The sequence below is a fragment of the Phalacrocorax carbo genome, chromosome 10 (genome assembly GCF_963921805.1).
Source record: "Phalacrocorax carbo chromosome 10, bPhaCar2.1, whole genome shotgun sequence".
In the NCBI taxonomy this organism is placed as follows: Eukaryota; Metazoa; Chordata; class Aves; order Suliformes; family Phalacrocoracidae; genus Phalacrocorax; species Phalacrocorax carbo.
Window position 1 is genome coordinate 11,070,862 of NC_087522.1, and position 27,101 is coordinate 11,097,962.

The 27,101-nt window shown below is 37.4% G+C and overlaps 1 protein-coding gene across 5 annotated transcripts; it reads left to right on the plus strand.

Annotated features, from left to right (window-relative positions):
* Window positions 1-26,420, plus strand: MARF1 (meiosis regulator and mRNA stability factor 1). 5 transcript variants are annotated; one of them, XM_064461849.1, is made up of 27 exons: window positions 1-135; window positions 1,406-1,610; window positions 3,299-3,964; window positions 4,992-5,166; window positions 6,630-6,856; window positions 7,750-7,867; window positions 8,596-8,768; window positions 9,496-9,930; window positions 10,447-10,616; window positions 10,719-10,874; window positions 11,546-11,735; window positions 12,455-12,633; window positions 13,581-13,661; window positions 13,994-14,230; window positions 15,018-15,137; window positions 15,488-15,663; window positions 15,885-16,105; window positions 16,826-16,968; window positions 18,271-18,404; window positions 18,916-19,118; window positions 19,615-19,842; window positions 20,632-20,862; window positions 20,974-21,183; window positions 21,940-22,000; window positions 22,102-22,242; window positions 23,268-23,438; window positions 23,962-26,420. In XM_064461849.1, the coding sequence occupies exons 2-27, from the start codon at window positions 1,464-1,466 to the stop codon at window positions 24,192-24,194; spliced, it is 5,226 nt and encodes a 1,741-aa protein (XP_064317919.1). In that variant the 5' UTR covers window positions 1-135; window positions 1,406-1,463; the 3' UTR covers window positions 24,195-26,420. The 5 variants fall into 5 exon arrangements, with proteins under 5 accessions (XP_064317919.1, XP_064317918.1, XP_064317922.1 ...); XM_064461848.1 differs by having other exon boundaries at window positions 22-135; window positions 1,403-1,610; XM_064461852.1 differs by having other exon boundaries at window positions 22-135; window positions 1,403-1,610; window positions 3,299-3,448.
* Window positions 26,421-27,101: the final 681 nt, after the last annotated feature.

Below are 27,101 nucleotides of genomic sequence, written 5' to 3' on the forward strand. Positions count from 1 at the left end.
CGTCTTTGCGGTAGCGGACTGCTTTCCGGCGCTCGGCGTCGCTTGGCGGCAGAGGGAGCGGAGGAGGGAGAACAACAAAGGGGTGCGAGGGGCCGCGGCGGCATGTGAGGGGCGGCGGCGCCGGGGGCGGTTCAGGTGAGGCGCGGCAGGCATGGGCAGAGTGGATCCGGGCCGGGCCCGCCGCTCCTGCGAGCCCGGGGCTGTCTCCGACGCCCTGTGGCAGCACGGAGGCCCCGGCGGAACGGCGCGGCCGGGCCCCGTTCCTGTCCCCCGGGCGGAGCTGTACCGCGGCCTCGGCCCGGCGCCGCCCCGCGGGCGGGAGCGACCGTTTGCCCGGCGGTGGCGTGGGGTCGCGGGGGCTTCTTGCCTGGGGCGGGGCAGGGACGGGCCGAGCCGTCGCCCCCTCTGGGAGCCGCGGGCCGCAGAGGGCAAAGTGCGGACGTGTGTCGTTCGCGTAGCTTGTAATTATTTTTTTAAGTTACCGTTTTAATTTCTAAACGAAGCGGTGGCTACCGGATTTCTTAAAAAGTAACATACTCTCGAGTTGTAGAACTTGATTAACTTACTATTTTATACAACGTAATTTTGGGGTACGTAGGGTTCGCCGGAATAAAGGTTTCTGCTTTAAAAAAGTTAATCTTCTTCTGTAGTTAAAGTAAGGTTGGGACAAATGTAATGCTACAGAATGTATTCTGTTGTTATTGTGTTTAACATGAAATGCAAAAAAACTGAAGGAGTGTAGTCTGCATGCAGTACAGAGTTGGAGGGTAAGAAGACTTCATTTTTAATCATAGGTTTTTCTGGCACAGTGTGGCTGGTCCTTAAAGAAATTGCTTTGCTTCTTTGCAGTTCTGTAAAGCTACATTGATGTGGTGTGCTGTGGGGCAGCTTGAGAATTAGTAGAACTATTTGTAAATTATTTTAATATTTTAAAGCTCAGTTTAATTACTAAATGCTGTGTGCTTAATGCAGGTATGTATAGTTTTGTTAGCCAATGGAAAAACAATGAATATGCAGTTTAATTCTTTTGGTTGAGTTCAGTGGCACCTGTTTTGTATTTACTGATGAGCTGTTCTTGAAAACCTACCTCCTGGCTTCTCTTTCCAGGAGAATGCACTGAAAGTTTCAGGGAACTATTTCATGTCAGTAGCAATGCATTTTGGGGCTCTGGCTAATGACTTAAACAGTGTTTTCCTTGGACTGCATCACCTGTGCTGCAGGTCATGAGGAATCTTCTTGTACTAAACAGGAATAGTCAAGGCCATGTACCATATGTGTAATTAAATTTAACATAAATAATGCAGGTTCAGTGAGTTAGCAGTAGTGGAATTCATAAGACCAACATGGTTCTTCTGTCTTACCTTAAACGTTCTTTAAAGCTTGCATTTTTTTTTCTCTTTAGCAGGTGGGAAGAATGAAAGGAAAGGGGGATGAAAGAATGTTGAACCTTTTTGTTTGGCTGTATGATGGAAGGAAACGGGACAGAGAACCTCTTCAATAGATCATTTGGATGGATTCAGCGACAAGAGAATGATGCTAAACCATGGCTCTGGAAACTTTCTAATTGCTTTTCTGCTGCTGAGAAGTCTTTGCCTTGCAGTGCAGAAACGGTAGTTCATTGCTTTACTAAAAGCATAGTTGATATCCCAGTACAGAGGGGTATAACTTACTGCAGTATTATTGCTGGCTGAAGGGGCAAGTGGGGAGGGGGGAAGGAGGAGACAGCAGGTACTGTAGTAAGTACAAAGTCTGCCTGGTCTTCAGTTGTGTTCACGGCTCTCTCATCAGTGTTGGTGAAAGCAGGCAAGCTACTTTGCTTGACAAGTGTTATCCTCTACAGCTCTGTTTGGAGTGATACAACTGACTGCTTAAAAAGTGTATAAGGCAGCTTCTCGAAAGCTCTGTGAAGTTATTGCGGAGGAGTAGAGTAGGAAAGTAGTCTTCACACTTCCAAGTTTTTATCAGTTTATTTTGGAGGCAAGTTTAAAATTTTTTTGAATTTTTATTGTATAGTAGTTACAGCAGTTGTGGATACTGTTCTTTGTGAATGTCTAATTTTACCTTGTTTCCATTTCTTTAAATGTTCCTGTTCTGTAACTGTATATGATTCTAGACATTTAAGATGCAAAGTCTTAAGGAAGAGAAGGAATAGTACAACACAATGGCTTACTTGAGCAAGCAAGCTCCAGCTGTTAAGTAATACTCCTCTGTGCATGTTCAATCTCTCTTTCAGTAAGAGACATGGGGGAGACAGATAAGCATGTATCTTGTGTTGCTATTCTCATGTGTTGGGGATTAGGAAAGGAGCTGCTATAAATTCTGGAATTTAACATGTAAACCAGTTCAGACAGATTTCTGGCAGAGTGTATCTTCAATTCCTAAGGTGTGGTATCAGATAGAGAGGAATGGTTTTGAACTTGGGTAATAAATTTTTCATTATTGTATGGTAGGAAATGCATTAAACTCAATTTGGAAAGTGAAAGTTGTTCTCAAGTACTAGCCTAAAGCTCTGGACCACTGAGTTGTATGCAGGTTACCTCTGCTGACCTTGACTATTCTGGTGCTGCTTATAACCTTACCTAGTTTTCACAGCTGCCATTTAAAAAAAAGGAAAAAACTAAACAAAATACCCCCAAACAAACATCAAACCAAAAATGACAACCCCCCCTGTATTTCTGTCTATACCTTAATGCCTGTACATCTTGATATCTTAAATCAAAGTAAGCAAAAAGCACTTGCATAGTTGTCAAAATTGTCTTCTCTGTTTTCTGTTAGTTTACCTGCTTGATACAATTTCTAATTTTTTTAAGCATTACTCTTTTAATGCATTACTTCTAAAACTTTAACACGATTTTAAAATCTTTGTTCAAAGTAAAAGATGATTTCTTATGTACCTCCAAACTGCAGGGTTTTTTAACTTTACATCACAATAATCTCTGTTGGCTCTTAAGAGAAATGTCTTTTGCTTTGCAGTTGCAGAGTATCTCAGCCTTAGCCTAACAGACTTCTGCTTTTCCAATCATGTTTTACAGACTCATTGCTACTTGGTTTGTAGCTTTTTGGTTTTGTTTCTTCCAAAATCCACTGATACCAGTATACCTCAGGCTGGCACATGCAACCGGCACATTACTCTTAATATTTTACCTGTTCAGACAGTGAGGTTGTAGTAATCATAAAGATAACACTTTTCAATATTTGTTACTGTCAAAATTGTAGCAGTCTAAAAAAATGTTTGTTTATATTGTAGAATTGTTCATTTATTTATGTAGCTGAATGTAACTGTGCTTGAATTTTCCAGAAAGATTACATGGAGAACAAGAAAGCTGGTGTAGAATTGAAGGATGCTTCATCTCCTCATAATGCTGGCTCTAAACTGTTTCCAGCAGTACCGCTTCCTGATGTTCATCCTCTTCAGCAACAGCAAATACAGCTTTCACCTGGCCCGAAAGTAAGCTGCTGTGCTCATGGTTCTGACTCTTGTACTCCACAAATGCACTGTGGTGGTGGTGGTGGTAACTTGATTCGTGCTGGCACAATATTAGACTCAAAAAGCACTGGGACGATTACTTGTCAAGTAGGGTCAGGATTTGCTTATCCATCTGCGTCTTCACTGAAGAACCCTCCAGCTAGAAGCAATTTGGCAGGCATTGCGAGTGAGTTCCCTGGCATGTGCGTAGAAAACAGTGTATCTTCCTGTCAACATCTGCCCTGTTGTGGAAAGCTCCATTTCCAGTCCTGTCATGGTAATGTACACAAACTGCATCAGTTTCCGGCCCTTCAGAGCTGCACATCTTCTGGCTATTTTCCTTGTTCTGAATTCACAAGTGGGGCTACAGGCCACTTGGATGAGCATATTGCACAGTCGGAGCTATCATCGCATGTGTGCGCCAACCCTTTGCACCTAAACATGGCACCTTCAGTTTGTTTAAAGGGCTCTCACTACTGCAATGACTGCTTGAGCAAGGTTTGTACACATCACATTTCTCTCATTCATTGACCACAGTATATGGTTTATGTTGAAATAAGGTTACTTGAGCAAAATACCAGCTTTCATGGGTTGCAGCTTGCATCCTCCTAGTTGGTGATGCACCGTTCAAATGTACTAGACAGAAAAAGAGATCTTCAAAAAGGCTGAGGTAACATTCAGGTCAATAGGAAGACAAAAGAGGCTGTCACAATGTTTAGCTTACAGGGGATCTGTGAGGTACTCATGCAGAATTTTGACTGGATTTGAAGGACAGTTATCTCTTCTTGACAGCTCCAATTAAAATGTTCCATAGTAGTGACTCTTACAAAAGGCTAACAACAGTTAATGGGTACCCTTGGGATCAATAAGATCCATTTATAAGTCAGGTGAAATGTGTGGTGTAAGGATATTCTGGTTTTGGTTTGGTTTGATAGGTCTTGGTTTAGCATTCCCAAATCTGTAATGTATACTTGAATACTGCTTTAGTACACTTTAAAATTCAAGCAGAGATTTTTTCAGTTCTAATAGGAATTTCAAGTGAAATATGATGCTCAAATTTGCAAGATGTGTTACTTAAACTTCCAAATATGAGTTTCCAACATAAAAGTGAAATGTATTCATTTCAGTAAACTAAATGGACAATTCAGTATGTTTGGAATTATGACCACTTTTTTTGGGGGGGGTGGGGGGGTGATGGGTGTGATTAAACCTTGTGCTCTAGCATGTGAAATCGGCACAATTAATGTCTCTTTCTTTTTTTAGTACTTCTTAAAGATAGCATGTCTTGATGTGCAGAGTTTAATAGAATCTTCCTTTATATTTGGAAATCTAGAGCTAAGTATGCTAGGAAATACTCTAGGATAGAAGCTTCCTTCATGCAGTGATACTGTTGTTAATTAACTTTGTAGAGTACATCTGAACTTGCATTAGCTGCAGAAGGGAAACTGCGTGTTTCTAGCGTAGAATAGTATGTGTTGGTATTGTGTACTAAATGAATGTGTATTTTGAAAAATTGTCCCAACAGCCAACCAGAAACAGTCTAGTTGATGCTGCTAAAATCTGGCCAAATATTCCTCCTCCAAGTGCACAGACTGCACCTGTTCCTATCCCAATATGTAATGGCTGTGGAACCAAAGGAACAGGAAATGAGAAGAGTTTGCTACTGGCAAGCAGCCTTGGCAAATCACCGCAGAAATATGGTAAACAACACTTGTTTGAAACTTCCACTTAGTGGAATGTCCTCCTTAAATACTGTGGCACACAAAGAATTCTTTTAAATTGCACTGTTCTCTGGAAACTTCTGTAAAGTCATAGAAAACAGTAACAGTAAAAAACCCCCTTGTTTCTGTTTTCCAAAGTCATAACTTGGATTTACCTGTGTTTGAGTACCCAGTTACTTTATTGTTTGCACAGAATTTTGTTTGCTTTTATCTTTTTACCATTTTAAGAACTAGAAAAAAAATTCAAAGGGCATGGAAGCTATTTCATTCTGCTGGTATATAAAGAAATTATCTTCAGCCATACTTGGAGAAGTGTTTCCTTAGTCTGTAGTGTCTATTTTCACTTCATGTACAGTAAAAGTGTGATGTTTAGAATTGCAGTAGACCTTTTTTCAGTGTTTTTGAGAGCAAAATGTTATGTGAAATAATTACATGGTCTTTCTGCAGTTAGTACTGCTTCAATAACAAAACCATAGATAGTATGGAAATTATAAATTTCAAGTCATGGAAGAATTAGAAATTGGATAGTTTTACTATCATTTTAAGACAATACCCATTTTTAGGTTTTTTAAGGTGCAACTTCCCAATTAAATGTCCTTGCAAAATGCAATTCCAGTGAATCTTGTAGAAAAAGAACTAGTTGACATATATCCAAGCAAATATGACATTTGTCTGCTGTGCTTTATTTTATATTCTCAGCTAACTTTAATTCATAGCTGGTTTTTGACATGTGAGGATTCTGTGTCATTCCTCATGTTTCATTTCCAGTTGTTTTGTGGGGATGGAATAGGTGTATAATGTTAATTCGAAGTTACAGATATTCAGAGTGCTGAAACACCAGAAACTTTATCTGCACTTCTTAGCCTGTAGTAGCAAAAACTCTTAACCTCACTCTGAACTGTAGGATACCTGTGTTCCATACTGCCTTAATTTTCTATAATCACTGCCACCATACCTGTAATCATGTCTGGTTTCATTTAGATTATTTATCTAATGCACAGTATAAATTTGAAGAGTTTCATGTTTTACTTCCATTACTGATATAGCACCTGCGGGGTTTAGTGTGACACGACTTCAGACAGTTTTCACGGCACGTGCCACCTCAGCATTTGATAAGATTTATTTTTTACATACATTACTTTGTTGTTTGAGAGTTTAAAAGTAAAGCTGAAATTGTCTTGCATCTTTAGTCTAACTTAACAGTGACTAAATTTCTGTTTAAGACTGATGTGAGGTATAAATTTTCTCCCTTAAAGAGAAAAAATGAGAAAAAACCTTACTTGGTTTTTAGACTCCTTAGAAAATAAAAGTGAACTTGCATTCCTGGGCATGTTGTTCTCCAAAGCATAAAGCTTCCCATGTGCAAAGTTTATAGTGTGTGAAGTTTACCCTTTTTTGGTATTTGGAGATTAAAATGAGCTATGTTTGTTAAACCTGTACAGGGTCTCCGGAAGTTGCAGTAACAAGCCAAGTTCTGGAAAACTTGCCCCCCATTGGAGTCTTCTGGGATATTGAAAACTGTTCGGTTCCCACGGGCCGTTCAGCTATAGCAGTTGTACAGAGGATTCGTGAAAAGTTTTTTAAAGGTCACAGAGAAGCAGAGTTCATCTGTGTGTGTGACATTAGTAAAGAAAATAAAGAAGTTATTCAGGAGCTAAACAACTGCCAGGTATCAAAACAGCATCTACTTGGTGTTCTTGCTTGAGAATTTGTGTACTCTGAGTGAGCTAACAGCGATTGCTGTTCTCTAAAGCTTTATGTTAGCTTCAGTGGCTCTTAGTGCATGAGCTTATGATTAGTTGGGATCTTCAATGCTGAACTTTCTTGGTGTGATATGTTTAAAACTGAAACTGCATTCCATTATATGTAGATTACTGTTTTAGCTTTAGTTTTAGTGTTCAGAGTATTTTTATTTCATCCAGTAATAAGTGGTGGTGGCATTTCTAGTGTTACCCTTCAAATCTGTGTCTAATGATTAACCTAAAAGAACTATGATTCTGTGAACTTCACTAACAAAAGTGAAAAAGTCAATACTGTGCCAATTAGTGAGGACACTTGTAGATTAGTGGTACTGATTTGGGCACCTTTAACACTACCATATTTTTCCATCAATACCTTTTGCTTCTTGCTGTTCTTTTTAACATTTTGTGCAGGTTTCTAAGTCAGAAATTCCCTTACGCTCTAAATTGCAGCTGTGGTAACAGGTTGGCAGTTTATCTGCTTATGAGAGGTAAAATGAATCAATAGTACTTACTATGTTTGTCATCAGTCTGTTTCAAATAAGAGTTTATGGAATGTTTTAAGGTATGTGAATTGGGATGTTTAACACAGAAGAGCAGTAGTCATCCCAAAGACATTGCTCAACTAGGGTTGAAGTTCATTGCTCATCAGAACAGTTTGAGATCAATACGTCTTGTATTTCATGCACATGTGTGTTAATTTGTCTAAATAAAAAGTGCATGTGAAAGCTTCTATTTATGTTAATTTTTTAGAAAATTAAATTTAAGCAAGGATGGTTCACGTTCAAGCTTCTCTTTAGAGTGTATCTATGTATTTCCACAGGTTACTGTTGCACACATCAATGCTACAGCAAAGAACGCTGCTGATGACAAACTCAGACAGAGTCTGAGGAGATTTGCTGACACACACACGGCACCTGCCACTGTGGTTCTTGTGTCAAGTAAGTGTTTGTGGCACTCATCTACAGTCAGTTCCTCACCTCAGTAGTATTTTTGCATACGTGCTACTCTGCTTTCCAAGACCTGTGTTTAAAATCAGCTTTAACTGAGTTGTTCAAGAATTCTTAACAATGCCAGTGGCAGCAAGGTAGAAGTAGGGACAGTAAGATGAGAACTTGCCTTAGTTAAATCAGCATTAGAATCTGATGTCTTTTTGAGTATCAGTAGGTATGTGTATAAATGCTAAAGCTGTCTAGCTTTACACAGTAAGAAGCTGGTAAAGTAAAATTCATTGAGTCTTCCTTATGGTAATCTTTCAGAGTGCTTTGAGCAAAATGTATTTGATTTGTTTTTTATTCTTGTAGCAGCACACCATACAGTTAAGTATGCAAGCAACTCAACTATCTAATTGCGGTGTGTTGCCTTGGGTTTCTCCCTAAAGCTAAACAAATTTTTGTTATAGAAGTATACAGTGCCAGTCGAATGCCTTGCTGATAAATTGCTAGAAGCTGCTATTAAAAGGAAGCTCTTGTCTGAGACTGAATGCTAACTGCTGATTTAAATTAGTCTATTGAGAAGTCTTGTAGCTGTTTTGTGCTTTTTCATTGGAAATTTTCAGTGAAAAATAGAACTTGTCAAGTAAGATCTGGGGTTTTGTTTTAGTCTGATTTGTTTTTTTTAACCTTTTTCGTGTGTTTCCGTGTTGATTCTATTTTCTTTTTTTCTCCAGCGGATGTAAACTTTGCTTTGGAGCTGAGTGACCTGAGACATCGACATGGTTTTCGGATAATTTTGGTCCATAAAAACCAAGCTTCAGAAGCACTGCTACATCATGCTCATGAGCTTATTTGTTTTGAAGAATTTATTTCAGACTTGCCACCAAGGTTACCACTGAAAATGCCGGTATGTTATGGAATGTTTTTTTATTGTTAATGCAACAGACATTCCAAAGTGTAAACTACTTTTTTTTTCTGATTTAAGGAGAGAGCAGGCTGAAACTATGTATGTTTCTATGGTGAGACATCTGTGCTGTGTATTTGACTGTTGTCCGTATATCAGTTGCTACCATGTGAATGTATGCTTTCTGCTTTAAGACTGAAAGAATAAAATAATAAAAGAAAAAAAGTACTTAACTAAAGCAAAACAGCAAGGTCACAAAATATTTTGCAATAAGGGTATCAGGATAATGTATCTTAAATACCTTTTCCACTGGAAAGAAGTTAGGTTAAGAATGTAGTTGTGCATTAAGACAGCTCTGTGATGCTTTAACTGTTTTGAGTGACTGTCTACTGTTTTCTTGGGATTTTTGCATGTGTAGTATATAGAAATCTTGGGTTGGAAACAGTGATGCTTTCTGATCTGGAGAAGTGATCAGGTATTGATCCATTGATCAGTACTCCAGTCTGATACTCAAGGACTCTAGTCTCTTCTAACTTTACATTTATTGGAGATGGAAGTTTGAAGATCTACCTTGGTATGAGAGTTTTCCAAACAAACTAAATGCTGCAAGAAGAATGCCTGGGGGGCTTGGGAGGAGAGCATGTGTCACCAGAATCAATGTAAAAATGCTGGGTTTGAACAAGAGGGTATTATGACAAAATCAAATTAAAATCTTACTCCCTTTAAACAGGCATGCCATACACTATTGTATGTTTATAATCTGCCAACAAACAGAGACAGCAAGAGTGTCAGTAATAGACTCAGGCGTTTGTCAGACAACTGTGGAGGGAAAGTGCTGAGCATTTCTGGAAGCAGTGCAATTCTCCGTTTTTTAAATCAAGAAAGTGCTGAACGGGCTCGGAAGCGAATGGAAAATGAAGATGTTTTTGGTAACAGGATTGTAGTGTCTTTTACTCCCAAAACCAAAGAACTTACTGAAACAAAAAGCTCCAGCTTTGTGGGAGCTGAGAAGGTGAAGTCTCCCAAAAAAATTAACAAGAACACAAAGCTGTGCCTCCTCAGCAAAGACTCAAGTGATCAGTCTTCTAGTACCAAAGGCTCTGCTGGGAGAGGATTCCAGGTTCATGGACCCACTGTCAAACCCACAAATGTTAAAAGTTTACAGGTATTGTTGTTCTACCTTGTTTAGTATTCTTGCTTTTCCTCAAGTCCTGAGGATTGCTTCTGTTAGAGCTTTCTCTAACTTGTCAGTCCTATTCAATGAATAACTGTAATCTATAGTGACATTCCTGAATTGAGCTGTATTCATCTGCTTGGAAAACAGACAGTGAATTTGAGGGTTGTTTTTTTCCCACCCTGCTACCTTTTTCTCAATTTGGAAATACTGCGGGTACTTATTGAGTCTTGAATCCTATGCCAGTTTTGACTTTTTTATTGGTGTTGAGTGTAACATCTAGAGTGATCCACTTCACTAGTTTTAAGGAAAACTGGGGTAGATCTACAGTGTAGCAAAAATATTTCAACTAACTGACAGCCTATCTTCTGTCACAGAAAAACTGAATATTTCTTGTTATGAAGTGTCAATGAAAATTCTATTAAAGAACAATTTGTCAGTTATCTAGTTTTCCATTGCAAGGAATGTCTGGTGCTTTTATGCTGACCTTTCATCTGTTTCATGTAGGAGCTGTGTCGCCTTGAATCAAAGACCATCAGTAGAAATATTGAAAACCAGCAAGAACATTTAAGAGAACAAATTCCTTCTCCTCAGAGTAACTCTAATACACCGATTACTGTGTCTCTGGCAACTAAAAAAATTGGAACAGGAGAATCATCCTGTAAAAGTGGTCAGAAGTATGTTTAAAAATAGCTAACATAGATGTCTACTTTTTAAAATATGAATAATGCAACATAATGCATTGTGCTTTTTTTTCTTGTATATGTATTTGTAAATAGAAAAGAGACCTCTGCTTCCAGGAGCATCACCAATTCCCCGGTAGATAAAAAAGATGAAACTGTATTTCAGGTCAGCTATCCCTCTGCTTTCAGTAAGTTGACAGCCTCAAGACAACTCAGTCCTTTACTCATGTCTCAGAGTTGTTGGTCATCTCGGTAAGTGTCTGTCTTATTTGGGAGGTGAAGTGAGACTTCACTGACCTATACATTTATTATTGGCAGCTGTATATGGAGTTGTGTATGCTAAGCACATTAATACACTGATTTATGTGGAGGCAAAAGGAAGCTGTTATGGTGCTGCATAACAACTAACAGAGGGTGGATGTAAATATAAGATGGAGTGAACTCTTTCAGAAACTTGTTGTCGCAGTTGTTTCCTGCGAACTTTGTCTTTAAACATCTGAAAAATAAACATCATACTCTTCCTAATTTCAGTGCATTTAATATTCCCAGTAGAAATTTATCCAGGCCCATTAAATTCTTATAGACTTAAATATCTGGCCTTTGCCTATTAAAATCATGTGAATGAGCTTGATTTTTTTTTTTTAACGTGTTAGTAGGATAGTAGAAGATTTGGAGCCAAATATATTATTAAATGGGGTGACTTAAGAAGTTGTTCATATTATGTTTCATTTTTATAATAGGAAATTTGTTATGGCATTTTGCTTGTGGTGAAATTGGTTTGCCTGCACACATGTACTAGGAAAACACCTTCAAAGTGATGTATTTGTGCGCTTGACCTGTCTGTTTTCTGATTAATTTTGAGATTTGTATATCAGAATTGTGCAATAGCTACTTTAGCTCATAAGTGTTTTTATTTTACCCAGGAGTATGTCTCCAAACCTCTCAAATAGATCATCTCCACTCACGCTTAATGTAGTAAATCATACCAGTGGTACAGACTGCCCTGATCCTTTTGCAAATGGTGCAGACATTCAGATCAGCAATATAGATTACCGATTGTCCAGAAAAGAGTTGCAGCAAAACTTACAAGAAATTTTCTCAAGACATGGCAAGGTAAAGTCTAAAATACCTCTAAATCTGTTCTTTAAATACTTCCTGTTTATGTATTTATGGACATGTTTGTGGTCTAGCTTTGAGTGGGAATGGAAAGCTATCCAAACATGACTTTAAACTTTGTTAAAAGGAGGTATTGTTTTTTCCTTTAAAAGGACTGAATCATCACTTGCATTAGGTTTTTAATTTGCATGTGGTCTTCATAGATCTGGTATTATGAAGTTTGATATATAAAATTCTTAAGTGGCTCATTAATCATGCAGAGAAGAGACTTAGGTTTTAGCTGCATAACCTTTTCAAGCTGTAAGGCTGAATTCTTAATGGCAGCTTAAAAACCACAGTAAAAACTGAGTTTCTGTTTTGAATCAGAAGTGCTCAATCAGACATGGAGACTGTGAATCGGTAAAGAGCAACTGCACAAGGAGAGGTCACTTCTGCAGCGGTCCTGTTTCTGTCTGATCTGTAGATGACGTTATTCTGGCATAATCTTCCACATGGGAAGAGGCAGCTTGTGCTAAAGGAACGTTGTGGCCTTGCCTTGGCTAAGGCTCACTGCACTTGGTTCTTGTTCGTGTTGTCCTGTTGGCCGTGGTTCATCATATTCAGTTCCTGTTTGCAATGTATTCGGCTCTTCACCAAAGCAAAACTGTGCTACTCTCATGTTGGCTTGCTGTGGGTGAATATTTGGTGATAAATGTATAAAGTGTTCTTCCTTTTAGGTAAAAAGTGTAGAGTTCAGTCCTCACACAGACTACCAGTTGAAGGCTACAGTTCAGATGGAAAATCTGCAAGAAGCAATCAGCGCTGTCAACAACCTGCATAGATACAAAATTGGCAGTAAAAGGATCCAGGTCTCATTAGCAACAGGAGCAGCTAGTAAATCACTCTCCCTACTTAGGTAATAAGCACTTTGGTGTGTTCTTAATTATTCTAGTATGTATTTAGTAGCTGAGAGATTGTTCAGAATACCAAGCAAAGGAATGATGGGGAAATAAAGTAAAATCTGTCTTATAACCTGATGAATGTGTTAAATACACCCAGGCTAGTTTTCAGTTCAGCATTCTCAAACTGCTTATATTAAGCTGCATCTGAAGAGACTAGATCTCTGTTAACAGTGTGTAATTGGTTTACCACTACTCTTTCATAATGCTGATATACTTCAGTAACTTAGTTTGTGCAGCTGAGTTAGGATTACACTTGGCATCTTTTTTTTTTTTTCCAAGAAAGTGTGTATGAATTTTCTGAGGATGGGATACACAGTTTAAATGCTCTTGGTGCTTTTTATCTCCATTTCCTATATGGAAGATAATAGAGCTAGAGTGCTGATGCTAGAGAATACAATTACTTTGTTTCTTTCTTTTTTCTTACTGAAATAAAGCATTAGGAAAGAAGTTGTCTTTTTACACAGAAAGCTACAGTGAAAATGGTGCTTGGCATATAGAATAGTCTACAATTATGTACTACTTGCTATAGTATAATTTACAACTTGATCTCATTCTTGCCTTTTAGTTATGCCTGTTCAAAGTCCTTAATGTAATGACCAGTCTGGTAACTGCTCATGCTGCAGCTTTAATATTGCATTTTATAGGCGCTCGAACTCTTACTACCACCTGTGAAAGACACAGCTCCTCAGAGACATTACCTAATCAGTTAGCAGAAATGCTACTACTTGCACTCCTCTGATCTGAAGGGTCAACTTTTGTAGTGCTGGGATGGAAGGGAATGCAATTTGTCCTGTTACACTTATAGATCATGAACTGCATCTGTAAATATCTCACCAATTTGGGCTGGAGAATAGTAATAAAAGATTGATTTTGTGCTAATGTTACGAAACTTCTTTTATAGCTCAGAAACGATGTCCATTCTGCAGGATGCACCTGCTTGTTGTCTGCCTGTGTTAAAATTCACAGAAATCTATGAAAAAAAGTAAGTTCTCAGTTGTTGTTTTTCCTCTAGTACTTCTAAAAAGAATCTGGTCTTATGTAGTTGTTTACAGTGGATTAGAGAGTAACAGAATGTGTTATGTTTTTTTCTGCTGTTAGATGTTGCAGCATATTACCTATGCCTGTAATATTGGCCTTTCTTAGAGGGTTATACTTTCAGTATTGTACTTAATTTTTCTAGATTGGTATGAATAGATCAGTTACATCAATGTTTTCATAGAATAGTTTCTAGAATATTCCTGCTGATTAAAAATGTAAATTACTGCATTCTCTAACTGTGTTTATAATGTGCATTTATTTCAATTTTTTTTTTAGATTTGGGCATAAGTTAATTTTATCAGATTTATACAAACTAACAGATACTGTGGCAATCCGTGACCAAGGAAGTGGGCGGCTGGTGTGCCTCTTACCCAGCAGCCAAGCCCGGCAGAGTCCACTGGGATCTTCACAGTCACATGATGGTTCATCAGCAAACTGCAGTCCTATAATATTTGAAGAGTTGGAATATCACGAGCCTGTTTGTAAGCAGCATTGCCTGAATAAAGACTTTATGTAAGCTGCGTATAAAATACTATAAAATCTTAGAAAGTATTTGAACAGCATTTAACACAGGTGTATTAAAGTTGAAGGATATATGTTCATGTAGTGTGCTCCAGCTGCTGTTCATATGTTCACAAGAATAAATCAGGCAGAAAATAGTGAAGTGGCACAGTGAATTTTCCAGGCAGTTCTTATGGATCAGTCTGTTCAGAAAAGATTGTTGTATTCTAGCACAGCTGCCAAGACTGAATAGCTCTTAAGCAGAAGCTGAGAGGTACACTACCTTCCTCAGGTTATATAGGAAGGTCATATATACTAGTGATTTCTATTAGTTTGTATCTTGTTACTTAATTATAGCTGGAACTGATCATTCTTCTTTGTACTCCAGCTACACTTAGTAAGTGATTCATACTGGGCTGAAGGTTTCCTGAAGCCATATGTTAAAATTTGTTTTCAACAGCAGCCAGGTTGTGCTGCTAGAGGGGTTATTAAGTGTTCACTGTTAACTGCCTGGTATGTGCTTCTAGAATTTAAATTGAAGATTTTAATCTAATGATGATAAAATGTAATCTTCTATATGTTGCTTGTCTTCTGGAAATTTGCTGTAGCTGTATTAATTTTTGTGAAGGAAAAAAATGGAAGTTGCTTGTAACTGTACATGGCAGTATTGTCAGCTCGTAGCATTACATCATATCCAGATAGTACAGTGTTTATTCTGGGTGTGTATGTGAGCACAGCAATACTATGCTAAAGCTACAGGTAGAATGAGCATATAAACTTCAACCTCTTGTTTTTACAGTGAGCACGAGTTTGATCCAGATTCTTACAGAATTCCTTTTGTGATTTTGTCTCTGAAGACATTTGCTCCCCAGGTTCACAGTCTTCTACAGACACATGAGGGTACTGTGCCTTTACTAAGGTAAAGTATTTGAATTTAGGTTTTTATTATAAGGGCTGATAGGTTAAAGATTTACAACTTAGTTTCAGAGCATTACAACAGCCATCAATCTGTTGCATAAAAACTCCAGTTGTTATGTAAGGTGGTATCTTTTATAGCATAGAAGTGCCTTATGAAATTACTACTCTTTGAATTCTTGTTGAGCAAAAAAAAGACAATTATTTAAAATGTGCATTTTATGAAGACTTGTATAATGTGTTAGTAGGCTGTTGAAGCCTCTTGCTCAGGAAGTGTCTCAAAATAATGATATTTTTAGGAGTATTGTTACAGTGGTATTTTAGTGTATAATGGAAGCTTTTTTTCTTTCAAAGTTTTCCTGATTGTTATATGTCAGAGTTCAATGATCTTGAAATGGTGCCAGAAGGCCAGGGTGGTGTTCCTTTAGAACATCTAATTACCTGTGTTCCTGGAGTTAACATTGCCACTGCCCAAAATGGCATTAAAGTTATTAAATGGATACATAACAAGCCACCACCACCTACTACAGGTAAATCTATTTAAAGTCTTTCCTCTGAACTGATCTTTCTGCTAAAAAGGGAGTAGCATAAAGTAAACATCTTATATAATTGTTAAACTATATAAAAAGAGGATATTTTAGCTTGAACATTCATTCTTGGTTTTTTCAACTGTGCTCTAGCCTGTGTCATAAATGGAGTGTTTAGTGGAAGAATATTAGTGAAAGATTCAGTAATGATGTTTTTTTTGTAGATCCTTGGCTTCTACGTTCGAAGAGCCCTGTAGGTAATCCACAACTTATTCAGTTCAGTAGAGAAGTAATAGATCTACTTAAAAGCCAACCGTCCTGTGTCATACCTGTCAATAAATTCATCCCAACGTACCATCATCACTTTGCAAAACAATGCCGTGTGTCTGACTACGGGTATTCTAAATTAATGGAGCTGCTAGAAGCAGTGCCTCATGTACTGCAAGTGAGTTATATGGCACTATTCCTTTTAATTTGGGGAGCTGTATCTTCAACGATCTGAATTATTGGGTGGTATTGTATAATAGATGCTATGCAATTACCTAATCCACCTTGAAAGAGATAGTTAACTGAACCTTGGAGTGTAATTGTAATTTTTTTGAGATGTTATTTCTGTTTTGTTTTTAATTGTTTATACCCTTCTAAAAAACTTCAGGGGAAACAAAGTCTTTTACTTAATCTAAGTCTCTGGAATAAAGTTTGAATCTGCTTTCAGCCTGTGGCTAGTGCTTGAGTAAAAGGTTAATTGTGCTGTTTATCATAAGAACACAGCAAATGCTGAGTGCTTGTAAGTTAGGCGGTGGTGTGTAGCCTGTGACTTGAAGTATTTCTGTGTGAAACAAGTCATGTGGCCTTCTGTTACAAAAAAGAAACACTATGGTCACATAGCTTACTACTTTGAACACCAGTTGGTTGTAGAATTTTAAAATAACAAATACAAATGTGTAACAGTTGCAATAGCACTGATGGAGGAAGAATGGAATTTTTTGATGGTATATGCCTTAGTACAGAAAGTGTATGACTCCACAAGGCTGCCTTCCCAAACACTGTCTCTATTATATTCTTTATTTCTAGCCTGCCTATACTAGAGCTGGCTTCTAAATACCTTGTAAAATAATTTACTGAGTATGCTAGATGTAAGTGATTGAATTAAATTTTCTTTCAGATTCTTGGTATGGGTTCCAAACGCTTGTTAACTCTAACGCACCGAGCTCAAGTGAAGCGCTTTACTCAAGACTTATTGAAGCTCCTCAAATCCCAGGCCAGTAAGCAAGTTATTGTGAGGGAATTCTTACAGGCTTATCACTGGTAAGTTATCTTCCATGAAACAAGAACAACTGTGTGGGCATGCCTATCAACAGCGGTTTTAACCTTGTGTAAGAGAGCTCAGTAGTTCAAATCTTAGTACAAAACTGTGGTAATTGTATTGCTTCTTTGTTGCAATGTGGCAGTTCAAACTTGTAATGAAAACAAAAATTAAGAGCTCTCTGGCAGCCTGCTATTTCCCTTGGTAGCAGGTTCATTTAACTTTATTGGAGTTTGAAATGGATAATTGTATTTCAAGCCATGACTGCAAGGTTGGATTTAAGCAAGCAGGTTGTGGCACATTAATATGAACAAAAAGGAAAAATAGCGTTAGGCTTTCTTTAGAGGGAAATATGAAATAGACTGATTGTCAATAGATACTCTTCCTACTTTAACTGGATCTACCAGTGGTGCAAAAATGGGGAGTAATACCTGTCTTGCTATTGCTAGGAAGAACATTCTGTTTTAGCATGGTAAAAAATAGGGATGTTTTTTCTAAAGAACCAAGAATGATGCTTTCTTTAATATGAAGACAGAAAGTGGTCTGTAACGTTCTTTCAGGAAACTACAGCATCTTTAGAACTATGTGTGGTCTACCGCTGGATGTGCCTGCTACTGTGCTGCGTGTGCCAACAGCTGCTTTTTGGGAACGCACGCTTCTGCTTGTATTGCCACTTCTAACAAATAAATTCTTGGTTGTTTCTAAATCCATTAAATGTGTATCTCCACTGTAGCCAGCTCTGGTCATTTGTTGAATAAGAATATATATGAAGTGTTCTTGTTTCTGAGAGGTTCCTGTTGGGGAGGTGGAGAGGGTAAAATACCCTTTAGTATATTACATAGTATTGTGAAACTTAATATGGTGCTTCTCAGAAATATGGTCCCTTCCTTCTCTTGAGACCTAAGCTTGTTTAAGAGCATATGTCTGAAACTATTAAGCAAATACAGGCTGTTGAAAGTGTAGCCATATGGAGCTGTGTAACATAATTACATTTTCTTAAATCACGTAAAACCTGAGCTTGAAAAAGAATACTTATGCTATCACTTACTACAACTAGTTTGAGGCATCCACTGATTGGTATATACAGCTCTTCTAGTGTCGTGTGATCCATCAGCATACCTTATTTTTCTGGTTAGAATGGATAGATAATTTGAATTAAGAATACTTTCTCCCTTTGTTTCACATGCTAGTATTATTGCCAATATGAAAATTATCCTTTTTTGATTTGAGGCTTTTTTCAACTTATTTGTTTCCTACGCAGCATGCATTAATACTTGCATAATACAATTTTATAAAACTTTCAGGTGTTTCTCTAAGGACTGGGATGTTACTGAGTATGGAGTGTGTGAACTGGTTGATATTATATCTGAAATTCCAGATACAACCATCTGTTTGTCACAGCAAGACAATGAAATGGTAATTTGTATTCCCAAAAGAGGTATGTCATGGCTATATTTTTTTACTATTGCCAAAGAAATGAGACTATTTTTAAAACTATACTAACTAAAGTGTATAGGAGTGATTTGGATTTTTTTGGTAATTGTGTTTCTACCTTCATAACTAAGTTATGAACTTCTAGCAAATAAGAATTTGTCATTTTGGGAAGTCTTACGGAACAGACAGGAAAGCAGGTGAGGTGGCAAAATACATAAAGCAGTGTTACTACCTCTGCATGTAGTTAAACTTCCTGCGGAATTATTAGAGTGGGTTGTTTCCACACAGCAAATACACTAACATATTTGAATATTTAATATCTTCTAAAGTGCTGATCACCTGATTATTTTGGACTTTAAACACATAAGCTTAGTAAAGGTCTTCAGTGGTAGAAGAAAATAGTGACTTGGTGTGATAATGTAAGCTGAAAATGAATCACCATATTTTCTTATTATGTTCTGTTGCATTTTGTAGTTGTGTTGGTACACAGCTCTAGCTTTGTTTTTTAATTTTAGAACGTACACAAGAAGAAATTGAAAGAACCAAACAGTTCTCTAAAGAGGTAGTGGACTTACTGCGCCATCAACCCCATTTTCGAATGCCCTTCAATAAATTTATTCCCTCTTATCACCACCACTTTGGTCGTCAGTGCAAACTTGCCTACTATGGTTTTACAAAACTACTTGAACTCTTTGAAGCCATACCAGATGTCTTACTTGTAAGTTCTAAAATTCTAAACTGTACTAAAGCATTTTTCTGAGATCTGTACAACTGTTTCAGCAGGGGTTAAATTTCCCATTAACTTCCATGGCAGTTATAAACTATGCACGTGTAACATTGGACAGTTTTATTTAAGGAAGTCTTTGATACAGCTATTTTGGTAAAACGGTCCAAGGTTTTTAGCACATTCATGTAAGTTTGTTAGCAAATTCAAGTTTCCTAAGTTGGATGACGTTTACAAAATTCAGTGCATCAAAATTAGAGGTAAGTTTCATTAAAGTTTAACAAAACTTGCTTTAGAAAAGGCTAATTGTTTCCTATTTCATTGTATTTCAGAAGTTACATAGTTTTGCTTGCTATATAGATACATTTTGAGGTGGCTGAGCCCTGCTACATAGCAAATGATTGCAAGCACTGAATTTCTGTTGCAGGTTACACTTTTTTCATCCATACTAGGTAAATTGCTTTAACAAAGTGTAATTTCTGTTTTGTAGGTATTGGAATGTGGGGAGGAGAAAATTCTCACGCTCACTGAGGTGGAACAAGTCAAAGCGGTTGCTGCCCAGTTAGTTAAACTGCTGCGGTCTCAAAAAGGCAACTGCCTTATGATGAGTGATTTACTGATGGAGTACAACAAAACATTTGGATACACACTGCGTCTGCATGACTATGATGTTAGCTCAGTTCCAGCTTTAATGCAAAAACTTTGCCATGTTGTAAAGGTAACCTTTTACCTTTGTAGTTTATTCCTCTAAGAGCTATGTAATGTTCTGTTAAGGAATTTCCTGCCTCAGATTACAGGTCTCAGTGTGCTGAATATTGTACTCTAAAAACAATGTTTCATTAAGTTGGGGGTGGAATTCCAAAAGGGTTTTAAATGTATCTTCTACATTCCTATGATGTTCTCTTCGTTCCTTTGTTACCTTTCAACTTTCTCTGGGAAAACTTATGCTTGTCTAGCAAATAATGAGTAAAAGCTTGTATTATAGCACTTATTTAACAGTATACACTGTTTTTTTCCCATCTGACTTCTGTGTAAAAGCAATCTTTTCCTGATAACAGTAGTAATCAGTGTCCTATTTTATATTCCTGATATTTTTATCTATGGTTTGAGACTTGACTCTGAATGTAAATATATAGATGGTCTCATATGTCAGTGGAAAATAAAGGTTATGTCTACATGGACATGGGTATACTAGTTTAATTGCTTCAATTCTGATAATTTAGCAGCTGGTGTCCAGGCTGGAGTTCAGTCAGGTCCACGGGCTCGGAACGAAGAGTAAAATCATGTCTACCATGTGGACAGAAACTGTTATACAGCTTTTGTATATTTAAAGTAAATTTTTCCATGTAATAAGTTGCTTTATGCTGTCTGCTTTTGGCTAGGGGAGTATCAGATGCTGGTATGTAATATCAGGTACAGCTGTGCTCAAGCAAGTCCCAGCTATGCAACTTACTTAGAAATTAACCTCTTCCCTGTCCCTAACTTCATAACTAATTCATTTTTCTAGGTTGTTGACACTGAGTCTGGCAAGCAAATTCAGCTGATAAATAGAAAATCTCTGCGGACTCTGACTGCCCAATTGCTAGTCTTGTTGATGTCCTGGGATGGAGCATCCTTTCTCTCAGTTGAACAGCTTAAACAGCATTATGAAACAATCCATAGTACTTCGCTTAATCCGTGTGAATATGGGTTTATGACCTTAACTGAACTCCTGAAGAGTCTGCCTTACTTGGTTGAGGTATGTAAGCTCTTTTTCCTTTCTAGTGTGTTTCATACTCTGAAAAGAGATTGTGAATGGAGGATACAGAAGAATTCACTCTTAATTTGTTCTTTTTCCTTTTTCTAATAGGTTTTTATCAATGGTGCAGCAGAATATGTGAAGCTTACAAATCTGTACATGTTTGCAAAGAATGTAAGGTCCTTACTTCACACCTACCATTATCAGCAGATTTTTCTTCATGAGTTCCCAGTAGCATACAGCAAATACACAGGAGAAGCGCTGCAACCTAAAGCATATGGATGCAGTAATTTAGAAGAGCTCCTGGGAGCAATTCCACAGGTGTGAAGAATTCCATTTTGCACAATTACATTGAGATTTCTGCATGGATTAAAAATAATCACACAACTGTAGTTCCTGTTAACTGGTGTGAGTTACTGGAGTATTTACTTTCCCTAAGGAGTTTTATACCAGTTATATTTTAATAGCTTCTGAGAAGTCTAGACTGTGTAATAATTTTTTTTTGATGTTTTGGTCAAATTTTGCTTAAGAACTGCTCTTGGTGAGGCCATAAACATCCTTGGCGTCTTTATCAAGTGAGATAGTTGATTTCTGTTTTGAATGAATGAATGGCTGTACAGTACTGAAGCTTCATTTTGATCAGAGTAGATTATTGGTTTTAGAATTGAAGAGTTGGGGAATCTTGTCAGAAGTGCCACATAGTGGAACTTGGCTGTGGCATCTTCTTGTTATCCATGTGTCCAGATGCTCTAGGATAATTTTGTGACCCAGTTCATGGCTAGAAGCTTTCCTTTTAAGTAAGTTAATATTTCTGAAGAATGACAAAATGGAATTTTGCAACTCTCTAAATATATAGTTTTGTTAATGGAGTTAATATGCTTTCTAGCCCTATAATTTGACTTCGGCATGAAGTATTTTGAGACAAAGCTTTTACTTGGGTAGTATAGTACAGTTAGCAACATGATTTAGTTTACTTTTAGAAATAATGTCAGTGCAAGGCTAGATGAAAGGCAGTAAGCTGCTTTAGGCTTTGAGCTTAGTATGTGCTGATATTTAATTCTGCTTTTTTCTCTATAGGTGGTCTGGATTAAAGGACATGGCCATAAGAGAATTGTGGTACTAAAGAACGATATGAAAAGTAAGCCATTGTCAATTTTGACCAGTGTCTTTCTTTCCTTTTTTCTGTTTTTTTAAGAGGTGACTTTAGTAAGCACACCAAATGAACTCGCCTTTTTGTAGCTCGTTTTAGCTCACCTAGTTTTCCCCCTGCTGATCATGTGGATGATCATGGAAATCAACTTGCTGACAGCAATGAGGATATTATGGAGACCCCAGGATCCACTTCATCCATGGAACTAAGTCTAGGAACACCTAGCAATGGTAATGCAAAATTTATATATATATGAAACTTATTACCTTAAGGGAAATAAGCAGAGTAATCAAAGCAGCATGGGGAAAGCTGTGTGAGCTAGTCAATCTGAACTCTGTGGAAATGCTTCATGGTTTGAACTTCTCCCAAAGTATACAGTTAGGCATGTGTCTTCTTGACAAGGGCATCTATTGTCCTCTGCTGTCAGTATATATATAGCTGCTAGAGTACTGTTTCCCATAGATTTTAGTGGAAATTTAAGTCTATAAGCATAAAGCTTATGAGATGATGATCAGTAACAGCTTCTGCTAAGAATGTCTCCTGTATTCTGATGAGAATTCTGTTGTGGTTTTATGTTGATTCTGTAGTGGTGTTATTTGCAAAACATAATGGTAGTCCTGCTGGTATAAATTTGTCTCCAAATAAAAATATCTGGGAAATCATGAACTCATCGTTTGTATCTTGCCGTGGTCTCCAATTCTTCAGGTTGGAAAATTTGTGGAGTGGTTCTTGAGTCACTATTTCAGAAGTCTAGGCTTGTCTCTTTTAATAAGGGCAAGTCACTTTATTTTGAAACTTTCAGCTTAATTTTCACATGTAAATGTGTTAGGTGGTACATAAATAGTTGATAGGATATTGGCATGTCTGCAGGGGAGTTGTCTGGTAACTGGCCCTTCTCTGTTGAAGACTTTGTTTAGGACTTCTTTCTTCAGCTCTCCTTCTATTACTCAAGTTTGACAAATACCAGATTTTACTATAGGGGTATATTTACTCAGGGAAGCAATAGTTTCAGCATACTATCGCTTTGTCTGCTGTATTGTACTCAGTTAGATGCTTTCGATCCAGCAAAGTAACTCTTGAATGAATCTGAGGTTAGTTAGCATTAATTAAATTAGTTTGATATTAGTATTTCAAATACAGCATAGCTCTCAAATCCTCAGAGTCGCACCTGAAGATTTCACACTTACCAGCTCTGAAATAGTGACATCTTCACAGCTTTACAGATACTTTGAAAGATCTTTCCTTATTTTTGCAGTTTCTAATCAAACTGAGCAAGAACTTCTTTGCCTCACAAATACATCTCCCGTCGACCTGTTGTGTGAGCCAGTTCCTTCCTGCCTACCATCCCCGCAACTGAGACCTGATCCAGTGGTTCTAGAGTCTGCAGACCTCATTCAGTTTGAGGAACGCCCTGCACCCCCCTCTGGTAAGGTTGCTTGCCTGTGTTTTTTATTACTTATGGATGATAACTTACATACTTTGGAAACTAAAGTGTCAAATGGTTGATTATATAAAGTTTAGTTTAAATAAATACATATACTGCATAACGGGATGTGTTGGAAATGAAGGTGGCTTTCATCAGAACCTCATGAGTACTTGACGATAAGTACCCTACTGTGACTTCCTGGGGTGAACTCCACAGGGACCTTATTCACCACTAAAATTGCATTTTGCCAACCTATAGCAACCTTTTCACCACACTGATCTCTTAGTTCTCACATTAAGTCGCTCAGTGCTCCAAAAAGCACTAAATTAAACCTGAATAGTGATAATGCAGACAGAGCTAGAAGCAAACGTGTACATCAGCTGCAAAAGTGAACATGACGTATCTTCTGGTTTCCGATCAGGCTGACAAGTTCTTTCTAAATGTTTTATTGCCTATTACTAGAGAAATAATTTATTTTCCAAGAACAGACCATCAGTAAATTGAGTTGCCTTATTTATTCTAGAGATAATGATATTAACAGAAGAAGAAAAACAAAGAATTGCTACCACGGCTCAAGAAGATTTTACCTCTGGTTCTGTGGTATCTCACACCACAGAGGGTGCTTCAGTGCCTCCCTGTCAGTCATCTGAAACCCAACTAAACAAGGAAGCAATGGACAGCCCAGCCAAAAAGCAACCTAAAAACAAGGTGAAATTGGCAGCAAACTTCTCACTTGCACCTGTAACCAAGCTTTAACTCTTTCTTTTTAGTGTGAAGGACAAATACCTATGGACTTTGCACAAAGTAAAGCTATTTGCTAGCCCTTATGTATTTTAATGAAAGGCCTAAAAGAATTAATTTGTATTTAATGTATTCTGTGAAGATTTTGTTCCTTTTACACTGAACACAGCTGTTAGTAGAGCAGATCTTTTCTATTAATTGGAAAAAAAACCTGTCATTCGTTAAATTACTCTTCAATTTTACATTTTTCTCATAAATGTGTGTTCAGTAAAAGCAAAATACTAATTCAACTAAAATGGAACAAATTTTATTTTCTTTAAGCCTTGTTGGTGGTGTAATCATACATGTAGCATACTGTACTCTATAGGCTGTTGCTTATTGGTATTGTTTCAGACAGTATTAATAAAATGCATGATCTGTCTTTCAAAAGCCTGTTGATAAATTTAAACTTGCTGACCTGAAATGACAAGAGTGAGGGAGTTGATATTACTCCAGAGGAGAAACTTGTTCTCCGACGTTTCAGATGACTCGTAACTGCATTGGGAATTCTTTTGTCTAAAGATGTCTGTAGAAGATTATGTGGATTTTTTTTGTAAAACTTGTTTTAAATCTTTTCTGTAGCTTTTAGTTCCATTAAGGAGCTTTCTAGGACATGGATGCTTTAAGCTTCCCTTTTATATTTAGTTCCAGTCTGGCATGGATTTGGTTAAGGAAAAGACTGTCTTGGTGTCATGAGTTTAAGATACGGACACACACATTTTATTGTGTCTAGAAATGAAGTTAGGAAGATTCTGATATTTCTGAAATATGCATTTAATGCATAAATTACAGATAATGGAGCAGGTCTTATTAAAACGGATTGTGATAGAAGGTATTGATGCTATTTCCACCTGTAAGGAAAGTTCTAACTACATGTGGAAATGCTAAGGTTGTTCTGCTTAACCTTGTTTTCTATTTTTAAGAAGCATGTTCAGTAAATGGGAAGCTTATTCTTTGATGTGCTGTCTTCTAGCTGTGTCCGTTTTTAGAATAAAACTTACTCCTAGTGTTGGAAGCTTTTTTCAATTTGTGGTATCTTGTGTTGGCTTTTGAAAGGGCCAGCTTTGGAAGAGAGCTTAAGTCAGTGGATGACCTTAACTCTAGTTAGCAGAAACGTCCAGTGTATGAGACTTTATACCCATTCTGGGTAACCGTGGCATTTACAATGGGTTGTATTTGCCAGGCAGCAAATAAATTGCTTGTAGTATTGAAAGAACCTATACTAGAGGTTTTCCACTGGCCGAGTATTTCTTAGGTGGATTCTATTGTAATGTACAAGAGATGGAACATGGGCTCTAATTTCTCAGCCAGCATCAGGAAATGCCACTGAATAATGGCTATAGACAGAATTTTACTAGTCAGATTTTCTTATAAAATCTTTTAAACTTAGGCAAGTATTACCAGTAGTGAACTTATAGCCATTGTGAATGCAGAGAAACACTTGGAAGTTTTTCTGAGCATTATGGCACAGTATTTTGAGTCCTTCATAAACCTCTACAGACATACTACTATAAAAGAGAAATTCAGAAGTAAGGCTTCTTGGAATGCTTCTAACGAGTTAAATGCAAGAACATCTGTTTTCACGTTAAGTTTGGTAAGGTTAACACTGATCAGTCTAGATCTGTTTCAGAAAAGCATGCATTGGAGAAAAGACCAACCTGAAATATATTTTCATGAGATGCAGTGACAAGTCATCTGGAGTACTAAAGAAAACCAGGTTTTTGCTTCAGAGGAAAACATGGTATTTGTCAAAGTGAGTGTGGTCGTTATACCATTTATGGAGGTCAGCATATCTTTTCTGGGTTCACGTGTGATTCTGATGAAACCGCTGTTTGAAAGTAATAGAATAAGACTTTTGAGAAGTTGTGTTCATAGTGTAACAAAATAGCTAACTGAATTGCAATATATTTTTTTATCCAAAGGGGTAAATGAATGATGTGACTTGCAGATTTAAAAGCATTACAACCATGAAATTCTTTAATTTAACAATTAAATGTACTACTTCAGATTCATGTCTGTTTAAAAGAAGATGTCACTGAAGCCCTCAATTTATGCACTATGTTTTTCTTGGAATGGGAGGGAGAAGAAAAAATTCTTTTCTTAGCTGTCTACTTTGTTTGGACACTTTCTTTTGTGGCTCAAGTGCTGTTTTGTGTGTTGGGACCAAACAGTTGTGTCAATAAAATTTTCAAGCAAGCATAACTCTTGTCCTTGTGTGAAGACCTGAAGAAAAAACCTGTCCTAGAATCCTTAACTTGCTGTGTCACATTAAGCATAATTATCCAGGCAGAGCAGAGAGCTGAAGTTTGGGATTTATGGTGGGGTTTTTGTCTTCACCAAATCTGCTACCTGCTCTGTGGAGAATGAGGCTTTTCCTAATTTTTGCAATTCAGCTGTTAGCAGATGTAGTCAGTATCTCTTTTGCTGCTCTTCATACAACTTAAGGTTTGGATATTTTTTTTCAGAAGGAAACTGTACTATTATCAGCCTTAAAGAGAAAAATGGGGGAAGGAATGTAGATGCAACATGTGGAAGTAAGGTTTTCTTCCTGAGTTTCAGTTTTGCTTTGAAATGTTAAAGTTGATGTGAATAATGTCATATGGAGTGTTTCTGTGCCATAAAGTTAAGTCACTTTCGAGTTACGATAGCCTTGTTTTCCAGCTTGCTGAAGACAGTAATTACCCAGGAACTACAAGTCTGGCAAGCAAGTTACTTTGTAGCTTCACTAGAGTACTTTGAACTTTACTTCAGAATCTAACAGAACAATTAAAAGAAAATCTGCAACTAAATTGGACTGTTCTGTCATCTCACAGCTTTATGGACAAAAGTAAAGAGCTGGGTGAGCTGCTCCTGGCTTTCTCTTTTTTGTGGTGTAATTACATA